The sequence below is a fragment of the Microcaecilia unicolor genome, chromosome 6 (genome assembly GCF_901765095.1).
Source record: "Microcaecilia unicolor chromosome 6, aMicUni1.1, whole genome shotgun sequence".
Lineage (NCBI taxonomy): Eukaryota > Metazoa > Chordata > Amphibia > Gymnophiona > Siphonopidae > Microcaecilia > Microcaecilia unicolor.
This window is the reverse complement of record NC_044036.1, coordinates 270,129,742-270,146,730: the sequence shown is the minus strand read 5'-3', so window position 1 is coordinate 270,146,730 and position 16,989 is coordinate 270,129,742. Positions and strand designations below refer to the sequence as shown.

Genomic DNA, 16,989 nt, shown 5'->3' with positions numbered 1-16,989 from the left:
TCACTGTCTACCACCTGCCTCTGTTACTGTTGGTGTTATGTACATTGTTACACTTCAAGGAATTGCATGGCAAAACAATGCAGCAGGTTAAACAGAAAAGTATTTGCTGAAATATACACAGGTATTTTAATACTTGGCTCTCTGTCAGCCCTAGCCCATCAGTCCAGCATTTTTCCATTGGCCATGTGAACAGTGATGTTCAGCAGCACTATAACAGAAATCCTGAGGATACTGCCAACCATAAAATAATTTACCTATTAATGTTTTTGGAAGGTTGCTAAATGGCCATCGGTCTTCAGTTCAACTATCCTTTAGTAAGCGGTTTGTTACCAAAGATTAGGTACAGCTAATATAGATAATATGTGCTATCTGTATTAGCTGTACCTAATAGAGCACGGAGGTCACTGCTGCTCCTTGAAATCTTGGATATCACTTAATCCGCCATTGAATCAGGTACAAAACTGTAAGCCCTCCAGGGACAGGAAAATACCTACTGTATCTGAATGTAACTTGCCTTGAGCTATTACTGAGAAAGCTGCGATCAAAATTCAAATCCAATACCAGGTATACTGTGAAGTAATACAAAACACTACAAATGTCACTCAGGATGTAAAGAGCAAGTCTACCATACCTTAATAGCAGCGTAATTTCCACGAGTCACATAACAAGAACCTACGTAGGAAAACACAGCACCACAAACACTACAACAGGTACTAGAACATCAATAAACCCTATTGGAAAACTAAAGAAGCCAGATTAGTACTGATCCATCCATAGGCGCCGACTCCGAGGATGCTGTGGGTGCTCGAGCACTCCCAATATTTTAACCCACCGTCGGAAGTTCCGGTTCCAACCACAGCCAGCCTGACCTGCCCGCCATCTTCTCCCTCAACAGTCCTCCGTCCTCGCCTTCCTGACACCCAGAATTTAAAACTCATCTTACCTCGGGTCCCGGCAGCAGTGAAAGGCGAGCAGGCTCGGCTTCAGCCTTCCCTTCTTTCTCAGCTCTGGTCCCACCCTCATTTCCTGTTTCCACGAGAGCGGGACCAGAGCTGAGAGAGAAGGGAAGGCTGAACCCGAGCCTGCTCGTCTTTCACTGCTGCCGGGACCGAGCGAGGTAAGATGAGTTTTAAATTCTGGACGACAGGAAGGCGAGGACGGAGGACTGTTGTAGGAGAAGAGGTCGGGCTGGGGTTGGGACTGGAACTCGGAGGAGAGGGGGGGCTGAAAAGGGGCAGGTGGGGTTTGGGGCGAGTTATTGGACATGGAGGGGAGGGGAAGTAAGAGAGGAGAAATCGCTGGACATGGAAGAGAGGGCAGGGGAGAGATGAGACTTGTTGGACATGGATGAGGGAGAGGAGGGTAGGGGAGAGAGGAGAATTTGCTGAACATGGATGAGTGGGGAGGGGAGAGAGGAGAATTGCTGGATATGAATGGAGGAGAGGGCAGGGGAGAGAGGAGAATTGCTGGATATGAATGGAAAGGGGGGAGGGGGGAATGCACCACCTGTAAAAAAAAAAAAATTTTCAGCACCCCCAATCATTTTGAAAAGTTGGCTCCTATGGATCCATCCCACACAGTTAATGATAAACAGAAATCCATGTCTGTTTCATATACACAGAACACAGACAGATCATCACGAAGTATAAAATAATTAACCACAAAATAAAAATATGTAGACAAATAATAAATTGAACCCCCAAGAAGCCACAGTGCAGAGAGAGAGAAAAAGTGATGCATGTCCCCCTGTACTGTGTATATCTGCTATAATAATTTGCACCTCCAACATTCTGAAGCTGACTGCCAAGAAGTTGAAGCCCAGTTCGTAATGTCTGAAGCCTTCCGGTGACATCACCGTGTTGCCTGGGCAACTGCGTCTCGAGCATGGGCAAAGAAACGAGTTCAACACCCCCCCGCCTCCCTCCCTCGAAGTGCAAGCAGGACCTGTCCTCTGGCAGCCCCTCGCTTTTCTGCATGCCGGGTCTAATTTAAACATTGTTACCTCAGGGTCTGGCATCAGCATTGAAGGCGAGCGGAAGGACGGGACCAGAGGCAGAGCTCAGACAGATGGGAAGGCAGTCTGTAGCGCCGCTCGCCTTCAATGCTGATGCTGGACCCCGAGGTAACAATGTTTAAATTAGACAGGTCCTGCTTGCACTTCGAGGGAGGGAGGCGCGGGCGCGTTGAACTCAGAGGAGAGGGGGGCCGTGGAACTCGGAGGGAGGGAGGGGGGCTTCCTGCAACTTGAAGGGGAGGGGGCGTGGAACTCGAAGGGCAGGGGAGGGGGGCTCCTGCAACTCGAAGGGGAGGGGGGCCTGGAACTCAGAGGAATGGAGGGAGGGAGGGGGGCTGGAGCTCGGACGAGAGAGAGGGACAGAGGGAGGGAGGGGGCATGGAACTGGGAGGGGAGGGGGGCTGGAACTCGGACGACAGACAGGGAGAGAGGGAGGTAGGGAGGGGGGGGCATGGAACTTTGCTAGCGCCCGTTTCATTCCTCTACGAAACGGGCCTCTTTTACTAGGATATATATAAAGATAGCAGACATAAATTTCAAAAACTGACATATTCCAATTACTACACTGTAAGTTAACAAATGCAAATAAAAGAAGTGGAAAATATGATGATGGTACCATTGGACTAAATACATTTTTCAGTTAGCTTTCAGAGGCCAAAACCTCTTTCCTCAGACCAGGACAGTATACTGCTGTTATGATATTCTGTTCTGACATAAGAAGAGAGGGCTTGCTCTCCAAACATTAGTCAAAAATGTATTAAAATTAGTCCAATAAAGATATCACCTTATTTCCATTTTCTGTATTTATTGACACAGCTACCACACTACTTTATCCTAAACTAAAAATAAAATTCATTTTTTCTACCTTTGTTGTCTGGACGTTTGCTTATTCTATTTTTTTTGGTCCCAGTCTCTTGTTTCTGCTTTCCTCATTGTCTTCTTAACTCTCTTGCCAGCATCTACCCCCTCTCTCTCTCTCCCCTCCTTTCCATCCAGCATCTGCCCCTCTCTCTCTCCCTCCTTTCCGTCCAGCATCTGCCCCTCTCTTTCTCCCTCCTTTCCGTCCAGCATCTGCCCCTCTCTCTTTCCCCCTTTCTATCCAGCTTCTGCCCCCTCTCTCCCCCCTTTCTATCCAGCTTCTGCTCCCTCTCTCTCTGCCCCCTCTTTCCATTCAGCATCTGTTCCATCTCTCTCCCTTTCCATTCAGTGTCTGCCCCCCTCTCTATTTCCCCTTCCACCCAGCATCTGAACCTTCTCTTTCTTCACTTCCACCCAGAGTCTCTCCTCTTTTTTTCTACCCGTTCTATCCAGCATCTGGCCACTTCTCTCCCCAGTTCCATTCAGCATCTGCCTTCTCTCTCCCTCCCATGTCATCCGGTGTCTTCCTTCTCTCTCTCTCTCTCTCTCTCGTCTGTCCCTTCTCTAACCCCTACATCTAGTGTCTGCCACCCCTCTCCCATCTGGCCCCTGTGTGTGCCCCTTTTTTCAGCCCCCCACCAACTTCCAGCATCTACCCCTCTCTCCCCCCTCACACCAGACATCTGCACCGTCACTGGCACACCAGGCTTTTCCCATTCCCATCCAACACCCAGCTGCCAAGGCTACCACTACTGCTCCTGTTATTTCAGCAGTGGCGGCAAAAGACAAAGAAAAAGATTGCAGGGCCACACTATTCCCACTTGCGGCTGCCGGCTCTGCTCTGGAACAAGAAATAATGTCAAAAGAAGGTGGGACCGGCAGCGCAAGCGGAACAGTGTGGTCCTATGATCTTTTTCTCTGTTTTTGCTGCCACTGCTGAAATTTTATTTGGTGCATTTTTACCCCACATTTTCCCACAAGAGCAGGCGCAATAGCAGTAGCAGCAGTCGTGGCAGCGGCAGTGGGGTGTTGGGTGGGAATGGGGAGAGCCTGGTGTGCCTTCTGCTCCCTCCAGAGTTTTGGGGGTGCCATGGCACCCGTAGCTCCCCTTCATTCTGATTCCTATGCCTGAAACAAAGAATTCATTTAGTCTCTCCACTGTGGCCTTGTCCTCCCTACGTGCTCCTTTTAATCTTTGATCCTTGGCTTTTTTTTGAGGGGGTACTTGGGGGGTACTGAGCACCGGCACCTTTTCTATTGTTTGCTAAAATTGACCCATTGTCCCCACGTTTTAATGAAAGAGCTCAGGCTCTACACACCAATTCTGCCTTGTCATAGATTCTATGACTGGTTGCAGGGGGCCTGGCTATTGTGGGGTGGGTCCCTCAATGATCACCCCACCCCTGAAGGGTGGCCTCACATTTGAGTACCGGCACCTTTTTCACTAGAGAAAAATGCACTGCTTTGATCTAATAGTCCGGCTGATTCCCTCACAGGCTTTCTGCTTCTAATCTACTTGGAAAAGGTTTTTCTATGAGTTTTTGCCTCTACAGCAAGCTTCATTTCAAATTCTCTTCTAGCCTTCATAATCAATGCCTTGCATCTAACTTGCCATTGCTTATGCTGCTTCTCTGTTTTTCAAAATGATGTGCTTTTGACTCTAATAGCCTCCTTCACCTCACCTTTAACCAGGTTGACTATTGTTTTGGCCTTCCTCCCTCCTTTTTAGATAGCTGAAATACATTTGGTCTGGATTTCCAAGACGGTATTTTTTAACAATGTCCAAGAATACTCACACTAGAGCTAATACTTTTCCTTCAAGGCTAATCAAGAATAGCTTGTGCACAGTGCAGCCTTCTTCTTCTTTCTGCATTAATGATTATGTCATAACTAAACTGTAAGCCACATTGAGCCTGCAAATAGGTGGGAAAATGTGGGATACAAATGCAATAAATAAATAAAATAAATAATAGTCCTGGAAACATTTTCATTTCTTTGCATTTTTATTATTTATATTCTGCAAATCTAAGAATCTAAACAAGTTGTAGGTGATACTTCTTAAATAATACAGAGACCTGATGGAGGATAACCAGTGGGACACTGTGATACAAAGTATTATGTATTGTTTGTTTATTAGAGCTTGATATACCGCTATTACTTCAAATAAGATCAAAGTGGTTTACAATAGTATAATAAACAAAATTAAAAAATAAAGAACACAATTAATTGATAGGAAAGAAAAGATACACTCAAACTAAAGAACATAAACTTTTAACTAAATATAGTAACAAAATAAAATAAATAGACCCAAACTCTCTAAACCTGCCACAAGAATCCCTACAACATCATGACCTGAAAACCAAAGGTACAAATTATATTGCAATGACACTGTCTGTTTATACTACTATACCTTGATGAAGTGGGGAGAGAGTTCAGGGAAACAGTGTTGACTTTGACAGTAAAATTTTACAGTTGAAAAGATAATAGAACAGAATATTTATTAATACACCACCTTTATCCAAGGTGGAAAATACAAAAGACATACATAATAAAATCACAAACAAAGGCAAATTCAGACTGTGAAATAATCATATACAGCATCAAAGTCACCTTAAAGTGAGTCCATAAGTTCATTTAGGGGGTCTTTTACTAAGGTGTACGCTGAGACACCATCTGAATTTTAGCGTACCTTAGTCTCTCCACTATGGCCTTGTCCTCCCTAAGTGCTCCTTTTAATCTTTGATAATCTAATGGTCCAACTGAGTCTGACTCCCTCACAAGCTTTCTGCTTTTAATGTACTGGGTGGTTTATTGGTATTTGATATACCGATTTTCTGACCAATATCAAAACAGTTTACAATGAAATTGAATAAAACACAATACAAAAAAAAAAATCTAACAAAAATCTAACAGATATAGAATGAGGAAAACAAAAACCGTGGTTCAATTAATTAAAACAGAAAGTACTTCACATTACAGGTCATAAAAAGCTCTATAATACTAATTAGTGCCACCGAACCAGACACATCATCTTTGCACAGTGATATTTGTTATTGCGCCCACATACAGTCTGTCACATTTTAAATTGTTTTCCTTAATTCTGAATGACTTTTTGTCAGGAGTTGTCGGATGAAATTGAAGATTACACCCATCGCTTTAACACCGAAGATCAAGTGGAGTGGAATCTTGTGCTGCAAGAGGTGGCAGCTTTCATTGAGGTAAGTTTAGGGCATATGAAACTAGAGTTCTGAATGTAGTGTTGACTTTAAGTTTAATATAATACAGTTGTTTACATTTTGGATAAGGAATACATATCTATTGATAAGACCTAGATGTCCTAGTAAACTTGTTTGCTGTTACAAGCCAGTGGCATTCACTTCTAGTCTTCCAAGGCCACAAATTTCAGGTTTTCATTGAATATTCAAGAGAGAGATTTGCCTGCATGCTTGCCTATCTCATGTCTATTCATTAAGGATATCCCAAAAGCCAATTCACTTCTGGCCCTTGAGGACCATCGGTGAATACCACTTATTCTAGGCTGTCAGCTAATCATGAATCCAAGCTGTTGACCAGTTATGTTTAAAAACAAAATTAGCTCCGCCTGCCTCTTATTTTTTTGAGACTCTAGTGTAGTATTTGTGCATTGCAAGAAGAGATCTTTTGATCATGGTTGCCCCCATGAGCAGATAGGAGATGAACTTTGGGTCTAGTGAACTGTAGGGAAAGAAGAATATTCTTAAAAATATATCCATTAATTTTCAACTAGCAAAGTGCATGTTGGAGGGGCAGATCTATAGTTTCCATTCCTTTTATACTTTGGGCAGAAGAAGAAACAGTGGTCAGAGATTTGTGTGGTCTTTTAATCTCTCTGTGAGGAGGCATTTTAAATTAAATTTTCAAACACATCTATCTGAATAGCAGCACCAGAGCAAAGGCGGAGTAGGTACTTATCTATTTAGCATCAAAATTCAGTTGATTAACTGGATAACTATCTGCATCAAGGTAGCACAGCAAAACTTTCCTAACTTTATGTGGTTAACTATCTGGGCAGTGGGCTCAATATTTGTGCAATCTGGATAGAAGTGCCAGTCACTCCTCTATCTGGATATTCAATGCTGGCCATTATCAGCAAGAAATGTTTGAAATTTTTTTGGCCACCACAGTCAGCATTTAAACAAAATTCTGACCATGGGGCCAGAATATTGCCCCTTTTGTTTTTTCCATAGATGCTCCAATAGAGAAGAATTTGCTTGCTGGGGGAAACCCATTGCATACAGCAGAGCCAATGTGAAAGCGCAGTTAGACATGTATGAGATCAGGAACAGTGTTCTTTCATCACTAAAGTGTAGTGAGGGCTTTTGGTTGAGGGCAGTGGCATAGTCAAACAGGCAGTTTTGGGTGTGCCTGAGCCCAAAGTGGGTGGGCACAAAATTTTCTCTACCCCACCCTATCCCAACCTCAAAATATAAATACTTTAGGCTAATGAAGATCCCCAAGCTCTGTCAGCTGAAGACTTTGTCTGAAAGTGGCCAGAATGCCCTATTACCAAGCTTGGCAGGCAGCAGCAACGTCCCTAAGCCACTAATACCGCATGCTTAGTTGTCGGTTGCAGAGCTTGGTAGAAAAGAGTTCTGGCCATCTTTAGAGGAGGTCCTCAGCAGGGGATCCCCACCAGCTATACAGCAAGGGTCAGGACCGATGTTAGACATGCTAGGGCCTAGGTCAGAAAATAAAAAATAAAGGAGGGCCCCATCCTCAATCCCCTCTCCTCTCTGCCTTCTCTCCGATTTCCCCACCTGCCATAACTATCACACCAACAGACCCTCACCAAATACAGAACAAGGGATCATAAATTAGAAATAAAAATATTTAGACAAGAAAATAGAAATGCATTTCTTTTTCTATAGAACACAGTACAAAGACATTTGCTTTGCACTTTTCCCAAAGCTAACATATTCCATTTAAAATATTCAAAATAAAATGCTTTCTTCTACAATTTGTTGTCTGGATGTTTTATTTTTCCATCATGTTGGTTCCAGTTTTTGTTGTCTGCTAATTCTCTTTCAAGTGGCTGTTGTCCATTTGTCTTTTCTTCTCTCTCCTGTCTGTTCCCGCACTACACCTACCTCTGACATATTGATCGTTATTTTTTAGCTTTCCTCTCTTTTTTTTCTTTTCTGCCTGTCAACTCAAATTTTCACCCTCTTTCTCACCCTTCTCCTCCTTTTCACTTTTCAGCTACCCAGGTCCAACATATCTCCCTTCCTTCCCTCCAGCATCATGTCCAGTGCCCAGTGTCTGTCTACTTGATGCAACATCTCTCCATCCCCTCCACCCTATAGGCTGAGAGCAATGCATGCTGCTGGTCCACAACACACTTCTTTGGTTAAGAACCATTGGTCTAGGCACATACAGAAACACACACACCCAAAAATGATGGAAACAAACTTCTTGAGTGGCTAAAATCATCAAAACTCTGGTTAATGACTTTTGTGTGTGCCCGGTGGTTGGGAGGCAGGGCTGGTGGTTGGGAGGCGAGGATAGTGCTGGGCAGACTTATACGGTCTGTGCCCTGAAGAGCACAGGTACAAATCAAAGTAGGGTATACACAAAAAGTAGCAAATATGAGTTATCTTGTTGGGCAGACTGGATGGACTGTGCAGGTCTTTTTCTGCCGTCATCTACTATGTTACTATATACTTCCCATAGTCTCACACGCTGCACAAAATTCAATGGGAGATTACAGGTTGCCCACCCTGGGATAGTAACTCAATATAAACCTTGCACCTCCAGTTCTGTGTATCCCATTTACAACTCACCATAGAAAAAATATTCACCAATATGCCTACTACTGGGAAACTAGAACAGGCTGTACTGTTACAGATTCCTATACAAACATGCTTGCACAATCCTTCATCTTAGTTGCTCATAAGGAACAAGGATAGATCCTCACCTGGTACAAAATAGGGAGACCACAAAAAACATTCATAAAAACTGAAATTGTGACACCCCCCCCCCCCTACAAAATACTCTGGCTATAACACCAGGCTTCCCAAATGCAGATTACAGCAACAGTTAAGATCAAGAAACAGAATATTCTCACTGAAATTTTGCCATCTCTGTATAGTATAGAACAGTGTAGAAAAATGAGCACAAATACAGATTATAATTGCGGTTTCTACCAGCTATAATAATTTTTAAGCTGTTTTAGTGATGTTCAATTTTTATTTCATGATATTTATATCTAGATATGGGAAGCTTTCAAATAAATTAAAAAGCTGTCCATCGATCATCTTCTGTAACCCCAGCCCTGAGAATGATGTTTTATTTTTAGCTGGGACAGCTAGTGCCGCAGAGGAGGAACCCTTCCAATTTTCATCCCCCCCTCCCAGCCCACACACACAGCCAGCCAGCACAGCGTGCGTGGTCCCTGGCCTTCCTTACCCCACACAGCCGTCAGAGAAGAGCTCACCTCACAGTCACACAGCTGAAGCTGAAACCAAGGCCGAGAAGCTCCGCGTCCGAGCGCCAAACAGCTGGGCGGGCTCATGGGGCTGGGCTGCACTGATGCCTAACGCGCCGACCTTGGCACTGGAGGACCCCTGGGGCGGGCATGGCTCTGGCTCTGCCTGCCCCACAGTACTGCGCTGTTTAAGTTGGAGAGTCGCCTCGGAGAAAAAAGAAGGACAGGAGGTCGGAGGAACGTCGTCGAGCGAGCGGGTTGTCCGACTTAGCAGCAGCTCCGCAATCTGTTCCCTTCCAGGTGCAGTGCAGCAGCAGCAGGCATTCTAGGTCTGGCAGGCGACGACAACGATCCGGCAGCGGTGCATGTTTGTTATAGCACCGTGACTCCACATGGGAAGGCAGCAACTGCAGCGCATGCGCGTAGGTGCTGTTTATTGAGAAATCCATTTGGGGGAGCAACCGCTCCCCCTGCGCCCCACCTAGCTATGCCACTGCCCCCACCCTCACACCAAAATGCTTCTTTTTGACCCGATTAAAAGTACTCCCATTGTGGAAAAACTGCATTTACTTTGGACTGCTACATGCAAGACAGTTTTCACACAGGAGGTCTGGCAGGGTAGCGCAGTGGGAATGCCTTTGTGTTGGGGGGGGCAAGCTCCACCCCCAGCTCTGCTCCAGACCCCTGCCCTCAGCTCCACCCTGAATTCTCCAGTCTGCTGCCTGTAGGCCTCCCCACCATTACCACTATGTTCTCTCCTGCCTTCTCCAGCCTGCAGGCCTCCTCCTCACCACCACACCCTGTCCTGCCTTCTCCAGCCCTCCCCCCCTTCCTCAGTGCTGTCTCCTTCTCCAGCCCTTCCTGTCCCCTAACTGACTTGAATCTAGATGCAGCGGAAGTTTGGTGAGGGGGGCCTCTTGGTAGTCCGGCACTGTGAGGGGATACTAGTGATGGTGTTGAACTAAATGGTGCGGCTCAATGGGTCCAGAACAGACTTGTGGAACTGCTGTGGAGGGCGGGAACTGGTGGCGGCGCTTCAATCCCAGGCACAGGTGCAACAGAGAAGGCAATCAGTAGGCTGTCGGAAGTTATATGTCATATCATTTTGTCCACCTGCTGATTTGTTAAAAATGTGGAAGGAGCAATAGCAGTGAGAGCTATGTTGTGAAATTTTGGCACCTGCAGCTTCCCGGTTCCGATGCTTATTATTATTTGCCTGGGAAAAGGGCTTTCTGTAAATTTTACAACCTGTATGCATATAAAAAAGGCATTTTCTTTAAGCCTTCCATGGTGGGATTAACTGGGAATGGAACTGGCACATAATGCTACTTTTTCAAAATTGTGCTTATTTTTTTTTTTCCTGGAGAAACAGTGTAGCAAAAAGCCAGGGTCAAATCTCTATTGAATTGTTTCAAAGGGAAAACATTTGCGGAATAGGCACCTTCCTGCACAGTTTTGGAAGCTGCACCATTAATGTACTTCTTGTTTTAATAATTAAAAGTATGTATCTTGGAGTTTGCTATGACATCTTCAGTATAACTGAAGCATACTGTGATGTCATCAGGCATTGTTAAAGCTGGCCTGTCATTGCCCAGTGTTTGCTTTACATTTTGATATGTGCTTAAACAACACTAGCTACAAAAATAATTTTCCACAACCATTTATCTGCATTATTTACAAGACTTGAGTGAACTGTAGCCAAGGTTTGTAATAAAGTGTGGGCTGCTGGATGTGACACATTAAGAATTTTTGGCAGGGCAGAATCACTGTGTTTTGGTTTTTGGCTTGAGCCATTCATGCTGTTTTTGTCATGTCGCCGTTTGCAAAATGTTCCTCAAGGATTAAAATATGTTTACATTTGAACATGATGGTAATAGAATGCTGACTTTGAGGTTGCTAATTAGTATTATGGACCGACAGACAACCATGCAGAGGCGGTGTTGGTATGAGAGTTTTTCTTCTTATGTTCGTTCATTGTCCTTGTTTCACACTCCTTTGATTGAGCCACAGAATATTAAACAGAGCTGCTTTTTTATACTGTATTGACTGTGAAAAGATCAGGAGCGGAACATGTGTTTCTCAGTCTGTAGGCCCATATGGACTTGCGTACCACAGACGAGAGAGTGAGCAATTCTATAAGGGTGCTAAAACTTAGGTGTACTAAAAATTAGGGGGCCGATATTCAAAGTGATTTAAGTGGGTAGGAGAGACTCCTGCCTGTTTAAATCGCTTGTTGCTGCCTACCTACCCCCAGGTATTCAGCGGAACTAAAGTAGGCAGTGCCACTGAATAACGCCTCTGACCCGTGCGATCAAAATAGGGGCAGGTCAGGGGCGGTATGGGGAGCGGCATTAGGGAGGAGCCCAGGGTTTTATGGGTGCCAGGAATATTCAGTTTCAGGACCTGCATAGCTTAGCTGCCAAATTTAGGACAGCTCAAAATCTGTATTAACGTTTGACTGGCCTAGCTATGCGGGTCCCGGCACTGAATATAGGTCTCTGAGCCCACTCCTGTTCCCCTGGACAGTGACCCTCTTTCCTTCCCCCTCCCCCAGCCCTCAGCATGACCACCCACAGAGGACCCCCCCCCCACCCACCCCAGCCTTCCATGTAGGTCCTCTCCCCCACGTCTACCTGTAGCCCTGGTGGTCTGTGGTGGTCATTGGGGGCAGGAGTGTAGGCCCCCTCACTCCTGCCCCTTGTGGCTGCTGAATGAAAATGGCTGCCGCGACCTATCGCAGCAGCTCACAGTACTGTGCAGTACCGCGGTACTGTATAGTACCACAAGCTGCTGTGAGAGGTCGTGGCAACCATTTTCATTCAGCGGCCACATGGGGCAGGAGCAAGGGGCCTGCGCTCCTGCCCCTAATGACCACCATGGCTACTTGGACGACTGGGGAGGAGGTGGGGTTCATGCCGCGGGCTGGGGAGAGGGGGAAGGAAAGAAGGGGGAGCCCTGGCCCAATATTCAGCCGGGGCCACATAACTCTTATGCAGCCTTGGCAGAATATCGGCCAGGCCCGCATAAATTCCGGCAGCCTGCCCGCCCCAAATTATCCCTGGACATGGCCCAGCACTGAATATCAGGGGATAATTTAGCTAGCAATGATGAGCATTTAATAAAACTGAATATAGGGGGCAGATGCCCAAAATCTATGCTCTAAGATTGTCTTTTATAACAGCATATGGGTGCCCAGATTCCTTTATAGAATAGAACCTAAATTGGCATTTAGGCAACCAACTTTAGGTGGCAGCACTTACAGCATGTAAAAGGCAGGTGTAAATGTTGGCATTTAGATGCAGAACCCTATTCTATAAGTTTGGCACCTAATTGTGTGACCGGTCCATGACCTGCTCACATGCACACCCCCCCTTTGCAGTTTCACGCTGAAACACGTATCAGGCCGCTATACTTGCTGCCAAGATCCAGTCATACCAGCTCTTCACGAGCGTCCACTTGCGGGACTCGATACGTCAACTGTACAGCTTGGTTGATGCGCTCCCTATGGAGCTGGCCAAGCCTTTTCGCCAGGTGGTCAGGCAGCAGAAGGCGTGTCGCAAGTTCCTGGCCAGGGGTACTTTTGACGTGACATCCAGGATCGCTGCTCAAGGTATAGTGATGTGCAGACTCTCATGGCTGCATGTCTCTGACCTGGATCATTCTGTCCAGCAGCGGATGGCAGATGTTCCTTTCTGGGGGGACAACCTTTGTGGAGAAAAAGTAGAGGATCTTGTTGATCAAGAAGCATAATGATGCTATGGATTCTCTCTCCCACTGGGCTCCTTCTGCTACTGCCTCCTCATCTAGGAGGTTTTTTTGGGGGGAAGAGGAGTGCTCCCTATTCCTATCCTAGGTACACTCCTGCTTCTCGGCAGCCTGCCCAGGCTCAGCCCCAGCGTACTCGTTCTCGTCAACAGCATGCGTCTAAGGCCCATACTGCTCCCCAGCAAAAGCAAGGGACGGGCTTTTGACTGGCTCCAGTTAAGCATAGCCTCAATAAAAGTGTCCGTGCCGGATGACTTGCCGGTTGGAGGGAGGTTGATATTTTTTCACCACAGGTGGTTTCTTATAACCTCCGACTGGTAGGTTCTTCAAATACTCCGGTTAGGATACACACTCAATCTGGAATCAAAACCTCCAAATTGCCCACCGGGAGCTCATTCTTACAGCTCTCAGCACAAGCAGGTACTTGCAGAGGAACTCTCCGCCCTTCTGAAGGCCATTGCGGTCGAACCCGTTCCACCAGGGAAAGAAAGGCTGGGATTCTATTCCAGGTACTTCCTTGTGCAGAAAAAGACAGGGGGGATGCGTCTCATCCTAGACCTAAGGGCCCTGAACAAATTTCTGGTTAGAGAAAAGTTCAGGATGCTTTCCCTGGGCACCCTTCTTCCCATGATTCAAGAGAACGATTGGCTATGCTCTCTGGACTTAAAGGATGCTTACACACACATCGCGATACTTCCAGCTCACAGGAAGTATCTTTGATTTTGGCTGGGAACACAGCACTTTCAGTACTGTGTACTGCCCTTTGGTCTGGCGTCCGCGCCCAGAGTGTTCACAAAGTGTCTGGCGGTAGTTGCAGCATCGCTACGCAGACTGGGAGTGCATGTGTTCCCTTATCTCGACGATTGGCTGGTGAAGAGCACCTCGAAGGCAGGCGCTCAGCAGTCCATGCGAATGACTATTCAGGTGTTAGAGCTACTGGGGTTCATGATAAATTATTCCAAGTCCCATCTCACCCCAGTTCAGGAATTGAAATTAATTGGAGCTCTGTTGAACACAAAGACAGCTCGTGCTTATCTTCCCGAGGCAAGGGCGGACAACCTCCTGTCCCTAGTGTCCTTAGTACGAGCGTCTCAACAGATCACGGCTCGGCAGATGTTGAGACTCCTGGGGCACATGGCCTCCACAGTTCATGTAACTCCCATGGCACACCTGCACATGAGATCAGCTCAATGGACCCTAGCCTCCCAGTGGTGCCAAGCTACGGGAGATCTAGAGGATGTGATCCAACTGTCCACCGACTTCTGGAATTCTCTGCAGTGGTGGACAATTCGAACCAATTTGACCTTGGGACGTCCATTCTAAATTCCTCAGTCACAAAAAGTGCTGATGATGGATGCATCCCTTCTGGGGTGGGGGTGGGGCTCATGTGGATGGGCTTCACACTCAAAGAGCTTGGTCCTTTCAAGAAAAGGACCTTCAGATCAATCTCCTGGAATTGCGAGCAATCTGGAACACTCTAAAGGCTTTCAGAGATCGACTGTCCAACCAAATTATATTGATTCAGTCAGACAATCAGGTTGCCATATATTACACCAACAAGCAGGGGGGCACCGGATCTCGCCCTCTTTATCAGGAAGCCGTCCAGATGTGGTTTTGGGCTCGCCGTCACGGCATGTTTCTCCAAGCCACTTATCTGGCAGGCGTAAACAACAGTCTGGCCGACAGGTTGAGCAGGATAATGCAACCTCACGAGTGGTCACTGAACATGGACGTTGTCCGCAAAATCTTCCAGGCTTCAGGCCCACAACTGACTAGCATCAGATGCCTTTCTCCTGCATTGGGGGACAGGCCTTTTGTATGCATATCCTCCCATACCTCTAGTAGGGAAGACTTTGCTGAAACTTATGCAAGACTACGGAACCATGATTCTGATTGCTGCCTTCTGGCCGCGTCAGATTTGGTTTCCTCTTCTTCTGGAGTTGTCCTCCGAGAAACTGTGGAGATTGGGGTGTTTTCCAACCCTCATCACCCAGAATGAGGGGTCGCTTCTGCATCCCATCCTCCAGTCTGTGGCTGTCATGGCCTGGACGTTGAGAGCTTAGAATTTGCCTCCTTGGGTCTTTCAGAGGGTGTTTCCCGAGTCTTGCTTGCTTCCAGGAAAGATTCCACGAAGAGGTCTTACTCTTTCAAATGGAGGAGGTTTGCCATCTGGTGTGACAACAAGGCCCTAGATCCTCTTTCTTGTCCTACACAGACTCTGCTTGAATACCTTCTACACTTATCAGAGTCTGGTCTCAAGACCAACTCCGTAAGAGTTCACCTTAGTGCGATTAGTGCTTATCATCGCCGTGTAGAGGGTAAGCCTATCTCTGGACAGCCTTTAGTTGTTTGCTTTATGAGAGGTTTGCTTTTGTCGAAGCCCCCTATCAAACGTCCACCAGTGTCATGGGATCTCAACGTCGTTCTCACCCAGCTGATGGAAGCTTCTTTTGAGCCACTGAATTCCTGCCATCTGAAGTACTTGACCTGGAAAGTCGTTTTCTTGGTAGCTGTTACTTCAGCTTGTAGAGTCAGTGAGCTTCAGGCCTTAGTAGTGCATGCACCTTATATCAAGTTTCATCACAACAGAGTAGTCCTCCGCACGCACCCTAAGTTCCTGCCAAAGGTGGTGTCGGAGTTCCATCTGAACCAGTTAATTGTCTTGCCAACATTTTTTCCCCGTCCTCATACCCACTCTAGCAAAAGCAGTTTGCATACCTTGGACTGCAGGAGATCATTGGCCTTTTACATGGAGTGGACAAAGCCCTTCAGGCAGTCCGCCCAGTTGTTTGTTTCTTTTGATCTAAACAGGAGGGGAGTTGTCATCGGAAAACGCACAATCTCCAATTGGCTAGCAAATTGCATTTCCTTCACTTATGCCCAGGCTGGGTTGACTCTAGAGGGTCATGTCACGGCTCAAAATGTCAGAGCCATGGCTGCGTCATTGGCTCACTTAAAGTCAGCCTCCATTGAAGAGATTTGCAAAGCTGCTACGTTGTCATCAGTCCACACATTTACATCTCATTACTGCCTCTATCAGGATACCCGACTCGACAGTCGGTTTGGGCAGTCAGTGCTGCAGAATCTGTTTGGGGTTTAGAATCCAACTCCACCCCCCTAGACCCATTTTTGTTCTGTTCCAGGCTGCACTGTCAGTTAGTTGTTTATGGTTTCAGGTAAATTTATTTTATGTCCTCACCGTTGCGAGGCCCAATTGACCGTTGTTCATTGTTTTGAGTAAGCCTGGGTGTTAGGGATACCCCACATGTGAGAACAAACAGCCTGCTTGTCCTCGGAGAAAGCGAAGTTACTTGCCTGTAGCAGGTATTCTCCGAGGACAGCAGGCTGATTGCTCTCACAAACCCGCCCACCTCCCCTTTGGAGTTGTTATTATTGGTTTCTATTTATGCTTTTTGATAAAACTGAAGAAGCACGCTCGCGCGACGACCGGGAAGTTGTGCGCAGTGTGCACGACTTGCGCGCCAGAACTCTCTGGCAAAACCTTGTGTTTATTTTGCTTGCAAAATTTCCGATTCCTGGGCCGCTGCAGACGTCAACCCACATGTGAGAACAATCAGCCTGCTGTCTTCGGAGAATACCTGCTACAAGTAAGTATCTTCGCTTTACCCCCATTTGAGCATCTGACTTCCATTTACCCCCATTTGGGTGCCTAACATTGACCCCCCCATTTTGGTATCTATTTAACATTGTTTACCCCCATTTGGGAGTCTAATTAACATTTACCCCCATTTGGGCACCTAACTAACGTTTAACCCCCTTTTGAGTGCCTAACTTGGGCACCTAACTAATGTTTACCCCCATTTGGGTGTCTAGCATCCATTTACCCCCATTTGAGCATCTAACATCTGTTTATTCACATTTTGGTGTC

The 16,989-nt window shown here is 46.4% G+C and overlaps 1 protein-coding gene across 1 annotated transcript in view; it reads left to right on the top strand.

Annotated features, from left to right (window-relative positions):
- The window catches only part of SCAI (suppressor of cancer cell invasion), a 275,975-nt gene that overhangs the window by 168,087 nt on the left and 90,899 nt on the right, over positions 1–16,989 (top strand). Inside the window, 1 exon segment of the mRNA XM_030206106.1 lies at positions 5,992–6,090. Within this exon segment, the coding sequence (XP_030061966.1) occupies positions 5,992–6,090 (99 nt within the window).